The 18363-nt window shown below is 37.9% G+C and overlaps 2 protein-coding genes across 2 annotated transcripts; one reads left to right on the forward strand and one right to left on the reverse strand.

Moving 5' to 3' along the window:
* Window positions 1–2090: 2090 nt before the first annotated feature.
* Window positions 2091–8103, reverse strand: LOC129260034 (poly [ADP-ribose] polymerase tankyrase-2-like). Its single transcript, XM_054898131.2, has 2 exons — window positions 7952–8103; window positions 2091–4272 (listed from the first exon to the last, which is right to left on the reverse strand). Exon 2 carries the CDS (start codon window positions 4257–4259, stop codon window positions 2856–2858), a length of 1404 nt encoding a protein of 467 aa, XP_054754106.1. The 5' UTR covers window positions 4260–4272; window positions 7952–8103; the 3' UTR covers window positions 2091–2855.
* Window positions 8104–12999: 4896 nt separating this feature from the next.
* Window positions 13000–17743, forward strand: LOC129261191 (lengsin-like). Its single transcript, XM_064114418.1, has 2 exons — window positions 13000–13270; window positions 14526–17743. The coding sequence occupies exon 2, from the start codon at window positions 14526–14528 to the stop codon at window positions 15897–15899; it is 1374 nt and encodes a 457-aa protein (XP_063970488.1). The 5' UTR covers window positions 13000–13270; the 3' UTR covers window positions 15900–17743.
* The last annotated feature ends 620 nt before the right edge of the window (window positions 17744–18363 follow it).

Consider the following 18363-nt stretch of genomic DNA (forward strand, 5'->3'; position numbering starts at 1 on the left):
GACTGAACTCTTTGAAACGACTGTGAAACATTCCCTTGGTGTTGGGATGTAAGTAGTATGTTTGGAATCATATTATAAACCCTTATTCTGTTTTGGTGCGAGGTCAGGCAGTCTGATTTACGCTCAAAACGCACACACCAACGCAATATTGAATTCCGTCATTAAACTCATATATATTGATTAAGGTAACTCGTCTTCCTTATTGCCTGGTTATTACAGAATGAATACTCATCTGATGATATGGTTTGCGTGACGGCTAGGACATTTATGAAAGTGTTAAGGGTTTATATCCCCTCCTTCAATCTATCCCTTTCTGTTGTTTTGTCATCGAGCATCTCCCAAGGCAATTCTCGCATTTCTCTTGCCAATGGCAAGATATGGTCTCTGGTATACCTCATTGCCCTAAAATCAAATTATTCTGTTGTTACTTAGCGAATCTACAGCCTTTAGAGGAAGGGGGTAATTGAACACGTAGCACTCATAGTTCAAATCAATTTAGGCTCGATAAGAGTTTTCGGCCAAAACCCACTATTCTCATTCCCCGGTAGATGGCTCGTTTGTGTTCAATACTGAGAAACATTCATTGGGATTTTTTTTTTTTAGGTTTAATGCTAAAAAAGGGAATCCATATTGAGTTTGTAAGATTGGAGTGAAGAAAAATGGTACCATTTATGTTTGTAGAGATTAAGAAAAAAAGAACTTATAAAGAGAAAACTTCTATGATTTTGTTTCTCCTTTCCCGCTTTTCTGCCTCTCTTGTCGACTTATGTTATGCTATGGCATGTCGATGTTAATACTGGTTATGAAATGGATATTGATTTATCTTTAAAAATTGATTTATTTCTGACCATCACTGACTGAACTCATGTTTTTTCTCATCGTCATAATGATTGAATTGGATGATCATATCACCAATCACAAAAAATCTGTCTATCCTGCCAAACATCCCAACGCCCACTCTCCCCCTCTCTCTCGCTCTCTCTCTCTTACTTTCTCTTCACATTATCTTGTAGTTAGTTATTTCATTAGTCTCTATATTCGTTCAGGTTTGTCCAATGATTATATCTTCCTACTCCCCCCCCCCGTCTCCCTCTCTTTATATATCTATATAACTCTCTCTGTCCCCTGCATTATTCCGTACTTTTTCATATTTGATTTATCTCTTCACCTTGCCTCCATCTCCTTTCTATAATTACATCTCTTCATCAAAACACCTGTTGAGAAGAAGTGTGTCTTGACCTCTGCCCCTCTCCTATTTCTTTTAGCATCTGCAAAAGGAACATTTAACATACCCCAGTTCTTAACCGATTTCCATTCCTCTCTCTTCATTCCTCTCCTTTTCAAATCTTATTTCCCTCAAGTTTTGTTTCGTCTATCAATTCATTTTTAAACTCTTTTCTATGGAAGCTTAAGAGTGCCACCCAGATGTTCATATAATCATCTCGTCATGTCTACATCTCTTAGGGAAAAGAATAAGATGACGAGATCTCGGGTCTCGTCATGTCTACATCTCATGTGAGAGATGATTAGATGACAAGATCTTGCATCCCGTCATGTATACATCCTTTAGAAGAGATGATCAGACCACAATATCTTGGATCTTGTCATGTCTACATCTTTTAGAAGAGATGATCAGACCACAAGATCTTGGATCTCGCCATGTCTACATCTTTAGAAGAGATGATCAGATGGTAAGATCTTGGATCTCGTCATGTCTACATCTTTTAGAAGAGATTATCAAATGGCAAGATCTTGGATCCGAGATCTTGCCATCTGATCACCTCTCCCACAGGATGGGGACTTGACGAGATCCAAGATCTTGCCATCTGATCATCTCTTCTACAAGATGCAGAAATTACGAGATCCAAGATCTTGTCATCTAATGTAGACATGACGAGATCCAAAATCTTGTCATCTGATCATCTCCCCCACGGGATGTAGACATGACGAGATCCGAGGTCTCGTCATCTTATCCTTTTCCCTAAGAGATGTAGACATGACGAGATGATTATATGAACATCTGGGTGACACTTTTAAGCTTCCATACTTTTCAATTAAACAGGTTTTGGTATAAAGTGTGAATTTTTCTACCATTTTCCATTTTCCTTTATTTGATTTTATCTGTGAAGTGATCGTATTTGTATTCAGCACATGCTTACAATCTGCGACCGAGGATTTGCCAAGGTCCCTGTACGTCATAGCAGAGCTGCTCGAGGCATATAATACTTGTTCTTCTTACAGATGACACTTACTTCGTCAAAGCTCATATCTTCACTGGGAACAGGCTTGTCAAGTTCGACTCATATCGACAAGTGCATTTGTTCTTATTGAGTTCTTTGTTGTTTCAGGTGTTCGGTATCAATGACAAACTAGTTTACTATTTTATACATGAGTAGACATGGAACCCTTAATAGTTTATTTTCATCCAATGGAATTTATTTCATCAAATATCAACATTACAAAATAAAAGATATATACTCTATATGGTCTGTGACATGTCTGAAAAGAAAGTAGAAACCAAATATTTAAAGTCATTTATTAGCATAAATTATTCCGACACTCCGAAACCAAGAGGAAAGAGTTTACTGAAAGAACGCCAATCGGTCTTTAATCGTGACCTGTTCTTTAAGATATATTTCCTTGAAAGTGTTGCAAACGAGTTTAATGTGTGTGAGAACCTTGTACTTCTACCAGTACCACGAAAGGGTATTTGGGGCCACTTTTAGGAAGTGAGAACTGTGGGTCCGTGTGGAGAGATAATGCGGTGAAGGAGGCCCATGGTATACATGGTATAAGGGTTTTAGAGATGTTTGGGGTTTTACAGAAATATTCTCTTTCTGTTTAAGAAAAAAAGTTTAGTATGAACGAAAAATTAAATACGATTGCAGGATGGCCGGCACCTGCATTTTTTTCACTGCCTCTGGAAGATTTCGCTTTCCCAGTTCTTTTCGGATGATTCGCCTGCACGCCTGGCGCAGCGAAAGTGGATTGGTCGCTCTACTAAAAACGTCTTGAAACTCAGCGGACGTGTATTCGACTTGCATCTTGCCTTCCGGGTTGAGGAGCCTGGTGTCAACAGAAGCTTCCAGCAATAAGTAACGAGTTTGCTTCATTCTCGAAAGAGATGGTAACCACTTGATGATACTAAAGGGATCGTGCTGTCTAGTACTCACTGTAATCCGCGCTCCGTAATCTAGAAGACGCAACATCTGCTGGAGACATTGTTCATCTCTACCTTTAATTAAAACATCGGCGCCGTCACCACCAGCGCCGTTGTTGTTGATGTCTTCATTGACCTCTTGCCAATGGGATAGTAGACATTTGGCTGGGGTTTCTAACAGTGACGTTGTAGAGTTAACGAAGGCACCGTTTTCAAGGAGAAGTTCGATCATTTCTGGAGTGGCTCCCGCCCCGCATGCTCTGTGGAGTGGATGGTATCTAAGCGTATTGCGTGCAGTCAGAATGGCGCCATGATCAATAAGCAATTTGGCGATTTCCATATGACCACGAGCTGCGACATGATGAAGAGGTGTATTGCGATGTTCGTCTTTACAGTTTGGGTCAGCACCATAAAGAAGTAGGAGCTCGACAATGCTTTTGCAGGGAGCGAAAACAGCCAGCTGCAATGGTGTTTTCCCTTGTAACTCAGGAGCAGTGGTGAGGGTAAGCACGTCAGGGTCTGCACCGTTCTTCAGGAGAATGTACACGTAGAGTTTATTCCGAGCTCGCGTGGCGTGATGTAACGGTACAAAGCCCTGGGTGTCCCGTGCATCGGGATCGGCGCCGTAACTTAGCAACAGCTCCAAGCAGTCTGAATGTAAGCCAGGCAAGGCATGTATCTCATAACCGATTGTCTTATAAAACGTGTTCGCCTCTGCTCCGTGTTGAAGAAGCACCTCTGAGCAGTTGTAATGGCCTTTCTGCAAGGCATGGTGAAGTGGCGCGCACCCTAGAGAATCCGATGCATCGATGTGCGCACCAAGCGTGATCAATTCATTAGCCATGTCAGCTCGGTTGTACCTTGCAGCGATGTGTAAAGGGGTGAATCCGCACTGGTCTCGAGCATTGATATCACATCCATGACTGAGGAACAATTTCACACAATCGAGTCTGTCCTTGAATACAGAATGGTGGATTGCACGTAATCGTAACTCGCCCACCGATTCATCAACGTCGATGTCGTACTCGTCGATTAAATGTTTGATTTCGTCAACTGTCGATCCTTCGTTGATAGCATCGATGACATCTTGAGCGGACATTATAGTGATGGACCTTAAGGAAAAGAAAAGAAAAGAAAATAACGCAATATTTTCATCATTTGAGAGGCAATGGTGATTAAGAGTAGAAGTGCATCACCGTAATTACAGAAGAGACACAAGACCAATTGATTTTAATGGTAAAATTTCAAATTAAACAGATATGGGACGTTTGAACTACATGTATCCTTCTTGCAATTTTATTTATTCATATCCAATCATTAACTTATAGTTTGTTTATCTTCTTTTTGCAGGTTAGTTGTATATTCGTCAGCACTGTTTCTCCACATTAAAAAAAATGTCTTTATCAATGCCATGTTGTTTTCGAAATCTAACATGTCTAATTAGTTTAAAGTAAAGAGGATTTAATATGTTATTTCAGTTCCTAAGGGAACGTATCTTCTAGTTATATTTCACTTTAGAGTTTAATGAAATACAGTAACCGTATGGACATTTGCCAAAAGCACATGTAAAAATATATATCTTGAAATGTTTAAATGGACTTTAATTAGGGTGCTATCTGGCTCGATGCCTAAATCTCCAAGGGACATTTGGATGCAAACTAATGTTTACCAAAATGAGGTTCAAAGTTATCAAGACCATCAGGGTCACTAGATATTGAGCTTATTTATTCGACCAATGGCTGGTGCAACTTGACCTCCTTCGGACTATAGAGGTTAACGGCACACTGTGACAGTTTAACTTACTCTTCGTGGTGTTTTTTTTTTTAATATCAAATCTTGCTTTATAGGGGACTATTATTTCGCATTATCAGAACGAAATTATTCTGAAATTTGTATCATCTGTTTTCCGTTATCAATCCCCAGAGTGAATAAGCTTTACAGGTGAAATAACCAAATCACCAGAACGGAAACTACACTTAGGAAATATTGTATGAGATCCCTCCCATTTTTATTTTTCAAAATCGAAGCATATGTTTTCTGATGAAACCGTCACACCAAGAAAACCGACTCCAAGCCGAACGATGGTATGCCATTGGAAATAACGTAATAGCTTTGATCGGTCTGGAATCGTTTTCATTGGTGTGACTGATATACCAATAAGTGGCTTTGCGGGAGATAACCCTAGCATTGATTTATCTGAATATGAATCATTCCCAAGAACCAGATGTAACTTTATGATTTCATAAAAGGCGGTATATCTCACTGCTATAAACGTTATACGTGCAGATCCACACCCCCATCAATGTCTCTGAGTACATAACTCCCTTCAATTACTCAACATATCAATCCACACCGTAACATGAATGTCATTCGTTGAGATTCCACCGGGGCGTTTTTAAGTCGAAGGATCTTGGTCCCCCTCTCGTTAGCCCCCTCCCGATGGAGTTAGGATTGTATAGGAGTCATTGTCACGTGACTCCATCGTTTTGTAATACACACGTACATGCAAGCATTACGAGGTACACGCTGGAGGGGTGTAACAACGCCGCGATGTTGGTTTTCTGGGTGGATCCGGGACTTTTCAAATCAGAGAAATATTTTAGGGCATAAAAGACACAAATGATATCGTTATTTTAAGTCCATTTTTATTTATTAACGTGTTGCGCTTCCATCACCTGAAACCACGAAAACACTTTCCCATGAACGTGTTTTATATATCAGTATATAGGCCTACTTTGGTAAACACTAAACGATTTGAAAGTGCTCTGTGTTGGTTTACATACAACAAGAGCGCACATATACAAGAGAATTGAATATCCTAATTTTTCTTAAACTGAATCTTGCAATAATTGTTTGAACACTTTTTTTCAGTTTTCATAGCATTCACATCATGGTAGATGTACTATCTAAAACGGGTAATCAATAAAGTTTGATTGTTTTTTTTTCTTCAGAAATGGCAATTATTGTATTACAATGATATGGAGGGATGCTTCTTATGACGTCACGTAATGAAATGTTAAGAATTCATTTTTTTTCTTTGATAGATTTTCGCAAAACGTTCATTAATGTGTTTCTCTTTATTATCCTTTAGGTTTTGTTTTTAATCGAACTAACTCAACCTCGGCGTTGATTTCCCCTTTAAATATTGTCGATTTACTTTAAAGATCAAGTCCACCTCAGAAAATTTTTGATTTGAATCAATAGAAAAAATCAATCAAGCATAGTGCTTAAAATTTCATCAAAATCGGATGTGAAATAAGAAAGTTATGACATTTTAAAGTTTCGCTTATTTCCCACAAAATAGTTATATTCAGAACTCAGTGATATGCAGATGAGAAAGTGGATGATGTCCCTCACTCACTGTTTCTTTTTTTTATTATTTGAATTATACAATGTTTCAATATTTACAGATTTTACAACAAGGACCAACTTGACTGAACCATAAAATGTTAAACAATGGGAATTCCACATGTTCAGGGCGAAATAAAAACTTTGTTTTACAGGACAATGAGGAGAAAATTAGAATATTTCTTATTTCATATAATAAAATACAAAAAAAATAGTGAGCGATGTCATCAGTTCCTCATTTGCATACCGAGTGGGATGTGCACATAACTGTTTTGTGAAATTAAGCAAAACTTATAAATGTCATAACTCTCTTATTTTCCATCCGATTTCGATGAAATTTTCAGTGTTGTGCTTGTTGGATTTTTGTCTTTTTATTCAAATCAACTATTTGTTGGGTGAATTTGTCCTTTAAATTCATGTTTACATTTTCCTTCGCATGTGGGGGGATGTATGTTTGCACAATCACTGGCAATCTCCAGAGACTTTAAATGTAAACGACAAATTGATTTCCTTTTCATCTACGTGTGGGTCCGCAGTGTCTACAAGAAACGTAAACATCATCACTGGACTTTGGAAACATAGTGTGGAATGGTTTCCTAGCAACAACAAACTCTTGCATAATAAAGAATACATTCTTCTCTCTCGACCCTATTGTACCCCTCGAATAATTCTTCTTTATTTCTGGGGATGAGAGGGGAAAATATAATAATAAACTCGAACATTGCATCATGTATAAAATTTTCAGCGCCTTCTTCAATATTGTGTAGTAAAAAAAAAGAGCTCTGGTTGACTCCTTTTTACTAATCCACGGCCGGGACAGGGGGTATACCAACAAAGACATGTCTTTTATCTAATTTTAGAGTGATCTACTTTTCATTCTTAAGAGAAGACTGGTAAAGAAAGCAAAGACCGAACTCACCATTTTATCGATATTTTGCAACATAAATAAATATGAAATTTGTCAAATAGATTAGAATTACACCAAGGATTACTTATACTTCACAATGCGGAAATATAACTAGGCAAACAACTTTTATTGTGATTTTTGTAAAATAAAAGCAACAACATAATATATTTTCAGCCACCCCCTTAGCATGTCGTTGGCATTGTTGACCGTTTATTCTTTGTTCCCTTCGAAAAGAATGTTTTTATATGCATAACCACCCGTGGTAGCCAGCCCCCCCCCCCCCCCCCCCCCCCCCCCGTCAGACGATGATGAATTGAATAGATTACAGCTTTCTAGTGATAACTCAGAATAGCATAATATTTGATCATGTTTATTATTTATTTGCAATAATGTAGTATTATCCCATGAATCGTTCACTTTTGCTATTCGATGTCCAGAAATAGACGGCGCAGAAACACTAGGTACTTTCCGACTTGGCCCCTATATAGGCCTATCAGCGAGATATTGACATTCATAATTCGATTTTTGTCTTTTACCTTTGAATTTGCTCCAGGCATGTACAGTGTTGAGTTCAATGACGTCCATTAAGCTAGTGACGATCTCGTATTCGATGGATACCATCACAGAAGACTACGAGGAACTATATAGGAATGCGCGTCCGCCCTCCAGCAGCGTAACATTGCCTTATGAGGCAACGTGACTTCTCAGCTGAGAACAACCGAGGATTATACATTGAGAGGATTGGACATCACACATGGTCGGTGTACTGATAGCTGTGACGTCATTATCACCCACGGAAATCATGTGCGTATTTGAAGGATACGAACATATTTGATGGATGGGAATATAGACATATATACTAGCAAATGGACTACCGACTCTGTCCACCCTTTGCTAGTAGGTCCATGATGGGAAGCAGTAGTGTTCATGTCAAACTTTGTAAGGAGGGGGGGGGACAAAAAATCATTTTCAAATTAACAAACAGGAAGTCAAGGTCACCACCACTTCTGGAAGCATGATCCCAGTCCAAAGTTTCCTGCGAAGCCGAGCAAAATACGTAGCTAGATATCTCCATTCATTTCTTATCGTTTAATCGGTTATTACTTACTGAATAATTAATCTTTTGTCTTGGGGGGAAACAAAAAAAATTTCACTTTAGATAAATGTCAAAATATAAAAAAATTATTATGTGACGAAAAGGTAATCACCCCTAATCCCCCTTCAGTATTTTTGTTTAATCAGATTTATGATGAACATCATTAATGTATAAAGCAACCAGGGATCTTATCAATAAGTTGTTTCCATTCTAAAATGATATGGATATCTCATTTCTAACGTTCGTCATCATGGTCATATTACTCCGAGTTGGTTAATGAAGTACAAAATCCGCTGAATATGAGTGTCTTTTCTGATACAGAGTGAGATGTGAAATGAGATTCTCTTGAGCGTCAATGAGATTTGCTCTAGTTGGTGGGAGGTCGTTTACGTCACAGGTCATGAACTTGAGTGAGTGAACTACTACTACCCAGAGAGTTTCCAGTGATATATGACCAGCATGGTCCTTAGAAAAAAAAGAGATTTGAGATTGAAAATGAAAATGAAGAAAAAGAGAGTGAGAGAGACAGGGGGAAGGAGAGAGATAGAAGATAGCCAGAATTGCCAGAAACAATTTCCGACAACAGTCATGGCAGTCGAATCACAGAAGAAGTCATCATCATGATCATAAGCCATTATGATACAAGAAATACAACGAGAATATAATCGTGATAAAGGCAAGGAAAGCTGTGGGAGAGGAGAAGAGAAAAAAAGATGAGCAGCTACAGAAAAAGAAGCAGACAGAGAAAGGCCGATCTAGTTTACTCAACATAGACAAAATGAATCATAATTATAAAAGGTAAACAATAATCGAGAAAATAATGTTTGGAATGTGACAGGTATATTCCATACAGTAGTAAAAAGTGAGAACATGTGGGAATGAATATAGAATTTTTGTATTTGTAGGATACTTTCAGTGTACGTTATAGTCGCACCAACGAAACAAATCGAAAGGTGATATTAAGCCATTCAGAATATAATAAAATACTATGACAGATCTGGGATTAGTATAGTTTGTGTGACTGTTTAGCACCTGACAACCGCGTAGCCAGGATTTCATTTTGGAGGGGGCGGTAAATGCACGCGAAGCGTGCCAACACTTACAGAGCGCGCGAAGAGCGCTCCCTAGGGGGTGGATGCAGGGAGGGGGAGTTTCCCCCTCCCGCGCGAAGCGCAAAGCTTTCAGTGTTTCATAAATTAAAGTAAAAAGGAGCCGCCTCCCTTGTCTCTAGTACCTATATCAGCTCCAATTCATTTGACTATATTGTGATTTTGAACCTTGTTTTCAAAAGTGATTGTAAAACGAACAAAAAAGGGATACAGTGGAGGAAATTAAAATAATATTAACCCCGCGCGAAGCGCGGAAGCTAAAGCGTTTTATAAAAAAATTTGCAAAGAAAATGGTCACGAGAAAAGGTTATTTTCTAAGTTATATTGAATACTTCCCTTTGAAAGATCAGATTTGATTACAAACAATTTAGCGACAGTGCATATCTTAACTCGCAAAACAAAGGAGAAGAAGGATATATGCCGGGAGGAAGATATTCCTCCCCGCTCATCAGAGCAATGAAACTCTGAAACTTCAAAGGGCGAGTTCAAATACCCCCATCAGCTCTAATTCAATTAATTTTCTAAGATTATTGAACTTCATTACAAGGAATATATTGCGCTAAAAGTTGAAACTTTTGTGATTATTGAAATTATATAAAACACGATGACGTATAATTTCTTTCACTTATCCTGATGCGCTTCACTTTGAATGATAAAGAAACTTAAGTGTCATTCAAAATTTCAAACTGAGGGCGCAAAAAGGACAGGAGATGAATGTGCAGGGAAATGACATGAAGTTGAATAGAGTTTGATTAAAAAATTGTACTTTTTTTATTTAATACGACACGAATTTTATACCTTCCTCTTTTTAAATTAGGAACCTGTTTGCCCCCAAATTATGGTTGTTTAGTAATGAGCGGAAAAGCGGGAAAAGTTGCCTATATGGAGGTGACGGCAGAAATCGAGATAAAGATTTTACCCGCCCGGAGCCGACCCGACCAGAAGTTGCGCGATCAATTAAAAAAAAGATACGTTCATATACTTCGGCCTAACCTTACTCTAATTCCATGCCCTAATGTATACATTTGAACTTTAACTGGCAAGAAACACATATAGCTGAGGTAGAAAAACAGGGTAAGAGAAAGGGTGAGGGAAACAAAGGAGAACTGCAATATTGTCATTTAACCGCGCGCAGCGCGGAAGCAAAATTTATATGTATGAATTTAGAGCAAGGGTCACGGAGTTTTTTTTTTTTTTTTAATGAAGAATAAAAAGAAAAACCTACAAAGCTACCTTTCTTCCCTTTCCTCTCTTCGCTTTTCCTTTTCTCCTCTCTTTTTCCCCTTCTTTTTTTTTCTTTTTGGGGACGTTTTTTTGGGGGGCGACCGCCCCCACCACCCCCCCTGGCTACGCGCCTGGCACCTGATTGTATTTCAGGTGGGAACTTTGAATCAAATTTTCTTGACTCGTGAGGTGACTCGTTTTAGAGTACATGCAGTATTTTCTTTATAATGTTGCCTACTGCTAACCCAAGCAACGACCCCCTCTCCCCTCCCCCACTTCGCCATTATGTTCCACTATTTATTTGTTTTGTAACAAACTAAAATGAGGGCTTGCAACTAATTACATTACATTTGTCTCTCCGCAAGCCATCAAAATCACATAGCAATATACTTTGGAGGACATTTTTGTTGTTTTACCGATCAATATGCATAGGATAGTCATTCAAGAACAGCGCCAGCTGTTGGTCATTTTTTCCAATTCTTGAAATTCATTTATTTTTTGCATTTTCACATACTAGATACATTATGTTGGCATGGAAAACATCACATTTTTCCTACACGTTCTTCCATCCCTTTTTCATAATTCACTGAATATTTCAAATAAATGTTATTATCAAATCAAAATTAATGCGAATAGCCAGGTTTTTCATTTAACAACTTTGCATGTAAAAAGGAAGAAACCAAATATATCTCGCTCTTATGCAACTTCCCCATTATTCTTTTTTATTTCCTCATTCTTTTGAAAGACCCTATTTCAGAATTATATAAACACAAGCATTACTGAGCAATTTCCTTTAATTAGAGTATAGTATAGGACCTATATATATATATATATATATATATATATACATACATATTTCCTAATTCATCGTGTATTGTGTGAGTGAGTATACGTTATAAGATGAGCTAAACAAGATGTTTACAAAAAAAACTTCATTCGCCACGTTTTAAACACGACTGTAATATGGAAGGGTTTTATAACACATATAATGAGAGGAAATAAGACCATGCCGTCGTAAATAATATGGGTTGGTCTGACTATTTCGGAAAAGAAGCTACAATCATTATACCATCATTATAGACGGAGTATTACACGGATTATTATATACAAATTTCAGGGGCGGCGTCGGTTCACTATATACAAGACGAAGTGTGAACAAATTGGGTATTTTAGATTTATACACAACCCAGATGAATCCTTTCTTCTTCCATTATTTTTTCCTTTTTTATGCTCTTTATTTTCCCCTACTTAAACATTCAATGGGGCGTTCGCCCCCTGTACACTATTCCTGACTGTTCTGTACGAAAATATTAAAAAGCCCATAACTTTCTCTTTTTTTGTCCAGTTTCCATGGAATTTTCATCGTTATACTTGGTTGATTTTGATAGGTTCAATTAAACTTATGTCGGGGCCGACTTTGGCCTTTAACGAGACTAGAGCAGACATCTAGGTGAAACAAGATCAAGCAAATGTGTTCATCGTTGTTAATATTTATTACACTGCAAATTTCACACCAACAGGCACTAGTAAAGATGCCGCTTAAGGCTTCACACCCAACTCACTCCCATGAGGGACCAGATGAGATAATATGCTGGATGCTGGTTGGAGGTGGAGTGGTAGGAAACGGTGTGAACGGCTACATCTGCCGCTGTCATTTTCCAGCTCACTGGGCGAGCCCCACCGTTCGGAGATTATTAAAGATGACAAAACCCGCCAATAAACTTCTGCGTTTACCTACAGAAGTTCATAAATAACGTCATGTATTCTCTTGGGGATAAATGTGTTCTAAAATCATGCAAGACATAGTATCGTCCCATTTTCTATGGACAGTTCTCCATCTTTGCCATAGAGAGACCTGCGCGCGCATTTAGTGTGTTAAGGATGGGTAAGGGTCATTGTCATCGTCCACCCCTCCCCTCCCCGAAAATGTATCTGCCTTTAATACATTTATTGTAATTCTCCCGTCCCCCTCTTCAACTCCCCCTCCCCCCTCTCCCTCTCTTTCTCCCTCTCCCCTATTGCTCTATCTCTCATCCTCTTTGTCTCTCTGCCTCTTCTAATGGTCTATCATACCTTTCTTCTACTTTCTCCGACGTTGCTAAAGGATTGGTGGTTTTCTCTTCCGGTATAAAACGACAAAATATAATTCAACGATGAAAACGATGTCGAACACGGATTTTTTTTTTCCAATCAGAAGAGTTAACAGATACGACACAATGAACTGTTTTAACTGAGAGTGATTTTTCGAGACATTCAAAACTGAAAGGATCAAAGCGCAGTTAAGAGTACAAAACCCAAACTTACCATTACTAACAGTCTTATCTAAAAGTGGAAGAACGGCCTTTGTAACAGAGAACCGGAATTGTGTTTTCGTTTGATCTTCTTGTCATCATTTTCTAAGAGGCAACTTATTGTCAGAGTTTAAGGTAAGTTATTGTCACGATATTATATTTATACTCTTGAATGTGTATTGTTAAGCCTTATTAAGATACGATGTGTATGACAAAATTCAGCAATTAAAATTATCCAAAGTTTTCTGACATCTGGACATGGTATGACGAATCTTTTTTTTTTCTGACAATGCAAATGAGTGTGATTTTTATTGGATCTATGTTGCCTTCTTTGGGGCAATGTGAAAATATCATAAAATGTTACATGTCCCAAAATATTTCGCAATTAACCTTTCATTTATAAGCGCTCTTCAAAAAACATTAAATTCTTTACATAGAAACGTTTACAATACCTTTTTAAATCGTATCATTTCATTTTGTTGCTTCAGCAACGAATGCTCCCAAAGTACACGTAATAGACAAACATAAAAGATAATACCCAAATTCATTCTTAGCTATGAATTTACGGAATTAGATAAATTTGTCAATGGAACAGCTGTTTGCCTGCAGATATGTTGGTATATGAGAAAGGGTGGGAAGAAATCTGACAGGAAATACCAATATATCTCCATTACACCAATAAATTTATTTTAAAAAACGCAGCAGTGTAAATAAATAAATAAATAATAATAAAATTAATAATAAGAATTATATATTATGATTATTACAAATGAATCGAAAACAATAATAGTAATAATATATTAATGATTGATATAATAGAAATAATAATTAGATTTAAAAGATCGTGATAAAAACATTGATAATGATATTATACCAATAATATTTTCAAAGACTGAACAAGCGAACAGATGTATGATAGGATTGAAAAGTGCAAAAGCAACAGGAAATGAAAATTAAACAATTATTTTCAATCTACTAGATTTTGAAAGAAATTTACAAAAATTAATAAATTTGAATGATGAATAAATATATTCTGTTATTCAAATTGAGTACACGAAGTTTTACCCTGAGCCTAAATTTTACTGATGCGAGTGCACAACTTCATCCACACACTCCCTAACTCTTTCAACATTTTAAAGCCCTGTTGGAATGACAAAACATATACATTGTATAATTGACTTGATAACGTGATTAGAAAGACACTTTCATGTTCTCTTCAATACCAATGGGCCATCTAACAAAAGGATGGATTATTTCCTATAAAACTATGCAGGCTTATAATGTCTCCATTTTAATATGTTTGTTAGTAATGTAAAAAATTAGATTTAAGAAGAGTGTTTAAGGTATTTCTAATACAAACAAGTTCAATTTGTCTTATTTCATTCCACAGATGAACAACTTAGATGAGAGTTCCTTGAATCTCAGTTTAGACGACATCATGAAGATAATCCAGGAAAAAGACATCGAGTTTGTCCGCTTTGAATTTGGTGACCTTCACGGTATTGCAAGGTCAAAGATCATACCATCACGTCACTTCCGAGACAAGTCACGCAAAGGCATCAATATTCCTATTGCACACCTGGGCATGGACTGTCGAGGGCGCCCTGTAGATGAGGCGAAGTACATTATCCAAGGAGATTACTGCGATGCAGTTTGGACACCCGACCTATCAACATTTCGAGTTTTGCCATGGTGTGACAATACAGCAAGAGTGATCTTAGAGCCCACTCTGAAAGGAAGACCAGTGGATCTATTTCCTAGAACATTGGCGAGAAAACAGGTAGACCGCCTCTCGAAGATGGGACTGTCCCTGCTAACAGCACATGAGCACGAGTTCTACATCGTAGACAGACAGTCTGGGCAGCCGTTAACCCAAGATTTCAACCTTCGAGCCACGGTGCGCAACTACACGGACCCTCTGTTGATTCGATCTCTTCTGCAAGCCCTACCTGCCGTTGGTGTGGATGCGGAGATGATGGATACGGAGAAGAGCCCAGGGCAGGTGGAGATCACATACAAACCAGCATTCGGTATCCAGGCTGCAGACAATGCTTACACCTACAAGACAACTATCAAGGAAGTGGCTATGCAGAGGGGCTATGTGGCTAGCTTCATGAGCAAACCATGGGCCGAACTGAACGGGAGCTCAGCCCATGTCTGCCATTCCTTGTGGGATATTACCCAACAGCGCCCCCTACTTTATGCTGAGGACCTACCGTTCGGCTTGTCAAAGATTGCCTGTCATTGGATAGCTGGTCTGCTGGCACATGCCCCGGCCCTGAGTATCTTAATGGCACCTACCGTGAACTGCCTCAAGAGATTTGAAGCCAACTCCTTTGCACCCTACAATGCCACATGGGGACTCGACAACAGAACCTGTGCGTTACGTGTCAAGGTCGGAGGTGGCGCTGATACTTACATCGAGAATAGAATGGGTGCCAGTGGCAGCAACCCCTACCTCACTATCGCAGCCACAATCGCTGCTGGGATTGATGGGATTCAACGAAAACTGATCCCACCTCAACCCATCGAAAACAACGCCTATCTCCCTGGCAATGTTCCCGCCGATACGGCCATCTTGCCTGCTACCATGAACGAAGCTTTGGAGGCGTTTTCTCAGGATGATGTTATAGGATCAGCTCTTGGTGATGAGTTCATGAAGGAGTTCTGTCTACTTAAAATGCACGAAATGAAAGAGTACACCGAGGCGAAACTGAAGCAAGACTCGAAATGGGAGTATAAGATGTATTTCGAATACATCTAATTCGTGCTAACTATGTGTGCAGATAAGTCCTCTTTATAGTGTCAACCCTTAAATTGTTTGATTATAAGTATGTCGACTGATGCGTCGAGTAGAAACATCACAACGAATTGATACACATTTAATAATAATGATTTTAAGATTTACAAAGCACACATATCTGTCGATATTAGGTAGTTTTCGTTCCGCGACGCACGGAGGGTTAACACACACTGTAAATGTATTGAAAATGTCTGTCAAATGACAAAGAACAGATGGGAGGCATTAATTTGGCGAAAACTGGTGAACCACCGGTCAGCAGTTTCGTCCTAATTTTCGGAGCTGACCAAAAGATTGCAAATATGTCGTTTGTCTACAGTCAAAGACGAAGCTGTCGTTTTGATTAGCCAATATTTGACAAAGACTTCTTGGTAGTTCTTTGTCATGAAAGGCATTTGGCATTACATTTTCTCTGTTCTTGAATCTTCCGTACGACGCGGAGCAAAAACTTCACAATGGCACACAATGAATAAGACATAAAACTGAGATGTCATGGTGTTATGGTTAGTCCACTGACAATGAGTGGGACCGTTCGAAAACAGATTTTTGCTTTTCACCGTTTTCATAGTTATAATTGAAGGAGTATCCGCAACCCAAATTTGGTTGGAATCGGTACAACCATGATAACGGGGCCAGAGACAATGACTGCATGAATACCTAACATCATGGGCGGAAATCACAGGGGGGACGTGTCCCCCCTTCTCAAAATAGTAGGGGGGACACAATATCAAATGGCCCCCCTACTATTTGTGGTATTTTATGATGGTAAGAAATACATCATTCAAATTCGAAATAAAACATGTATTTTAGGACGAGATGACCTTGTTTTGGGGATGCTAACCTTTTTTTTTTTTTTTTTTGCTTGTCAAATTTATTTATGTCGAAATGACCTTAAATTTTGGGTGATAACCTTTTTTTTTTTTTTTGCTTGTCAAATTTTCCGGCCCCTTGTCCCCCCTACCTTTTGGGGGAGATTTCCGCCCCTGCCTAACATACCTAACTAGCCCCGTCGAAGTGAGTGTATTATTGGCCTGCATGGTTCTAAAAAAGAAAATAAGTGGTGAGGTTATCACAAATGGCGCTATATTGCTCCCATATAGAAAAGGCTGTTCACTATACCAAATCAAAGCTTTCCCAATTCGTATCCTCAAATTCATCAACACACATTAGGCCTATATTACAACCTTACCCATTTATAACGTGTTCAGAGAAACACAGGCTCGGGTTTCATATCGGGTCATGGAAAATAAAAACCGTTATTTTTTTCTGAAAATATTATTGTTCATTTGTTTGATTTTCTTTTATTTTGAGAATACGATATACTCGATGATTTTCTCAAGGTCATTGATTATGTCATCCTATACCCCTGGCTCTTGTTTGTTATAGAAAATTAAGAGATTCAACATGTTGAAAAGTCATTAGGATGCAAAGAATGATTATTATGTGAATTAGAGTAAAACTAATGCTACTGGCAAGATGATGTTCGTTCCGCTTATACTGTGACTAACCATACAACTTTGCACTGAATGGTGAATTGTATTGTCAAGCATACAAGGTAGTGTGATATGTAGAAGTATTAAATATAAATGTATATCTAGTAAAATAATTAAATTTGTATTGTTAAAGTTAAGTAAATTTTAATTTCATAATCGCTAAATGAAATCAAGCCATGTTCGGTATTGAATATTGTTTTATTTATTATCATGTTGATATTATCATGAACCTATTATGTCAATGATATTATTGTGCTGTAATTATTCAGAATATATCTGTTTCAGGTAAATTATAACAATTAGATGAAAGATATTAATTGCAATCTGTTTAAATATTTCATTTCTCTGCCTGTTTCAGATTGTTATTCATTCCCCTATTCCACTATTTTCTCCTTTGCTCCCCACCTTCGCACACACTCAAACTTCACCCCCCCCCCCCCCCTCCACCTTGTCACTCTCCAAATGGTGAAAACAGGAGGGGGGAATACAAACGTATTTTGAAAATGAGATCAGCGTCAGGTTTAGAAAAATGAAATAAAATAATGATAAAAATAAAATTAAATTAAATATAAAAAATCATTCTTAAACCTTAACAATTAATTTATACTTAAAAATACCCTTAAGCCACCTCCGAGTTTGATAATATTGCTGAATGAGGCCCTGAACATTTTTAAATGTAAAATTGATTTTTTTTTTTTACAAAGAATCCATGAATGATTCCTCAATTACAACGAAAGATGCAAATCCTCGCATCCCATTTTTTTGTTCAAAGCCAATTCCAACCTTACAGACCTAACACTAAATCATTGCTCTATTAACCATCATCGTACTTTTAGGTGACACTCAAAGTACTTTGCTATATATTTTTTTTTAAGCGAATTAAATTAACTGTTTTGTAAACTTAACGATGAACATTAGCCAGGGCTCCTCCTTGG

This window comes from Lytechinus pictus, unplaced genomic scaffold (assembly GCF_037042905.1).
Source record: "Lytechinus pictus isolate F3 Inbred unplaced genomic scaffold, Lp3.0 scaffold_19, whole genome shotgun sequence".
NCBI classification, from domain to species: domain Eukaryota; kingdom Metazoa; phylum Echinodermata; class Echinoidea; order Temnopleuroida; family Toxopneustidae; genus Lytechinus; species Lytechinus pictus.

What these genes read in the sequence shown, in the direction of transcription:
- LOC129260034 (XM_054898131.2), bottom strand. Translation starts at nt 4,259, where the DNA reads ATGTCCGCTCAAGATGTCATCGATGCTATCAACGAAGGATCGACAGTT.
- LOC129261191 (XM_064114418.1), top strand. Translation starts at nt 14,526, where the DNA reads ATGAACAACTTAGATGAGAGTTCCTTGAATCTCAGTTTAGACGACATC.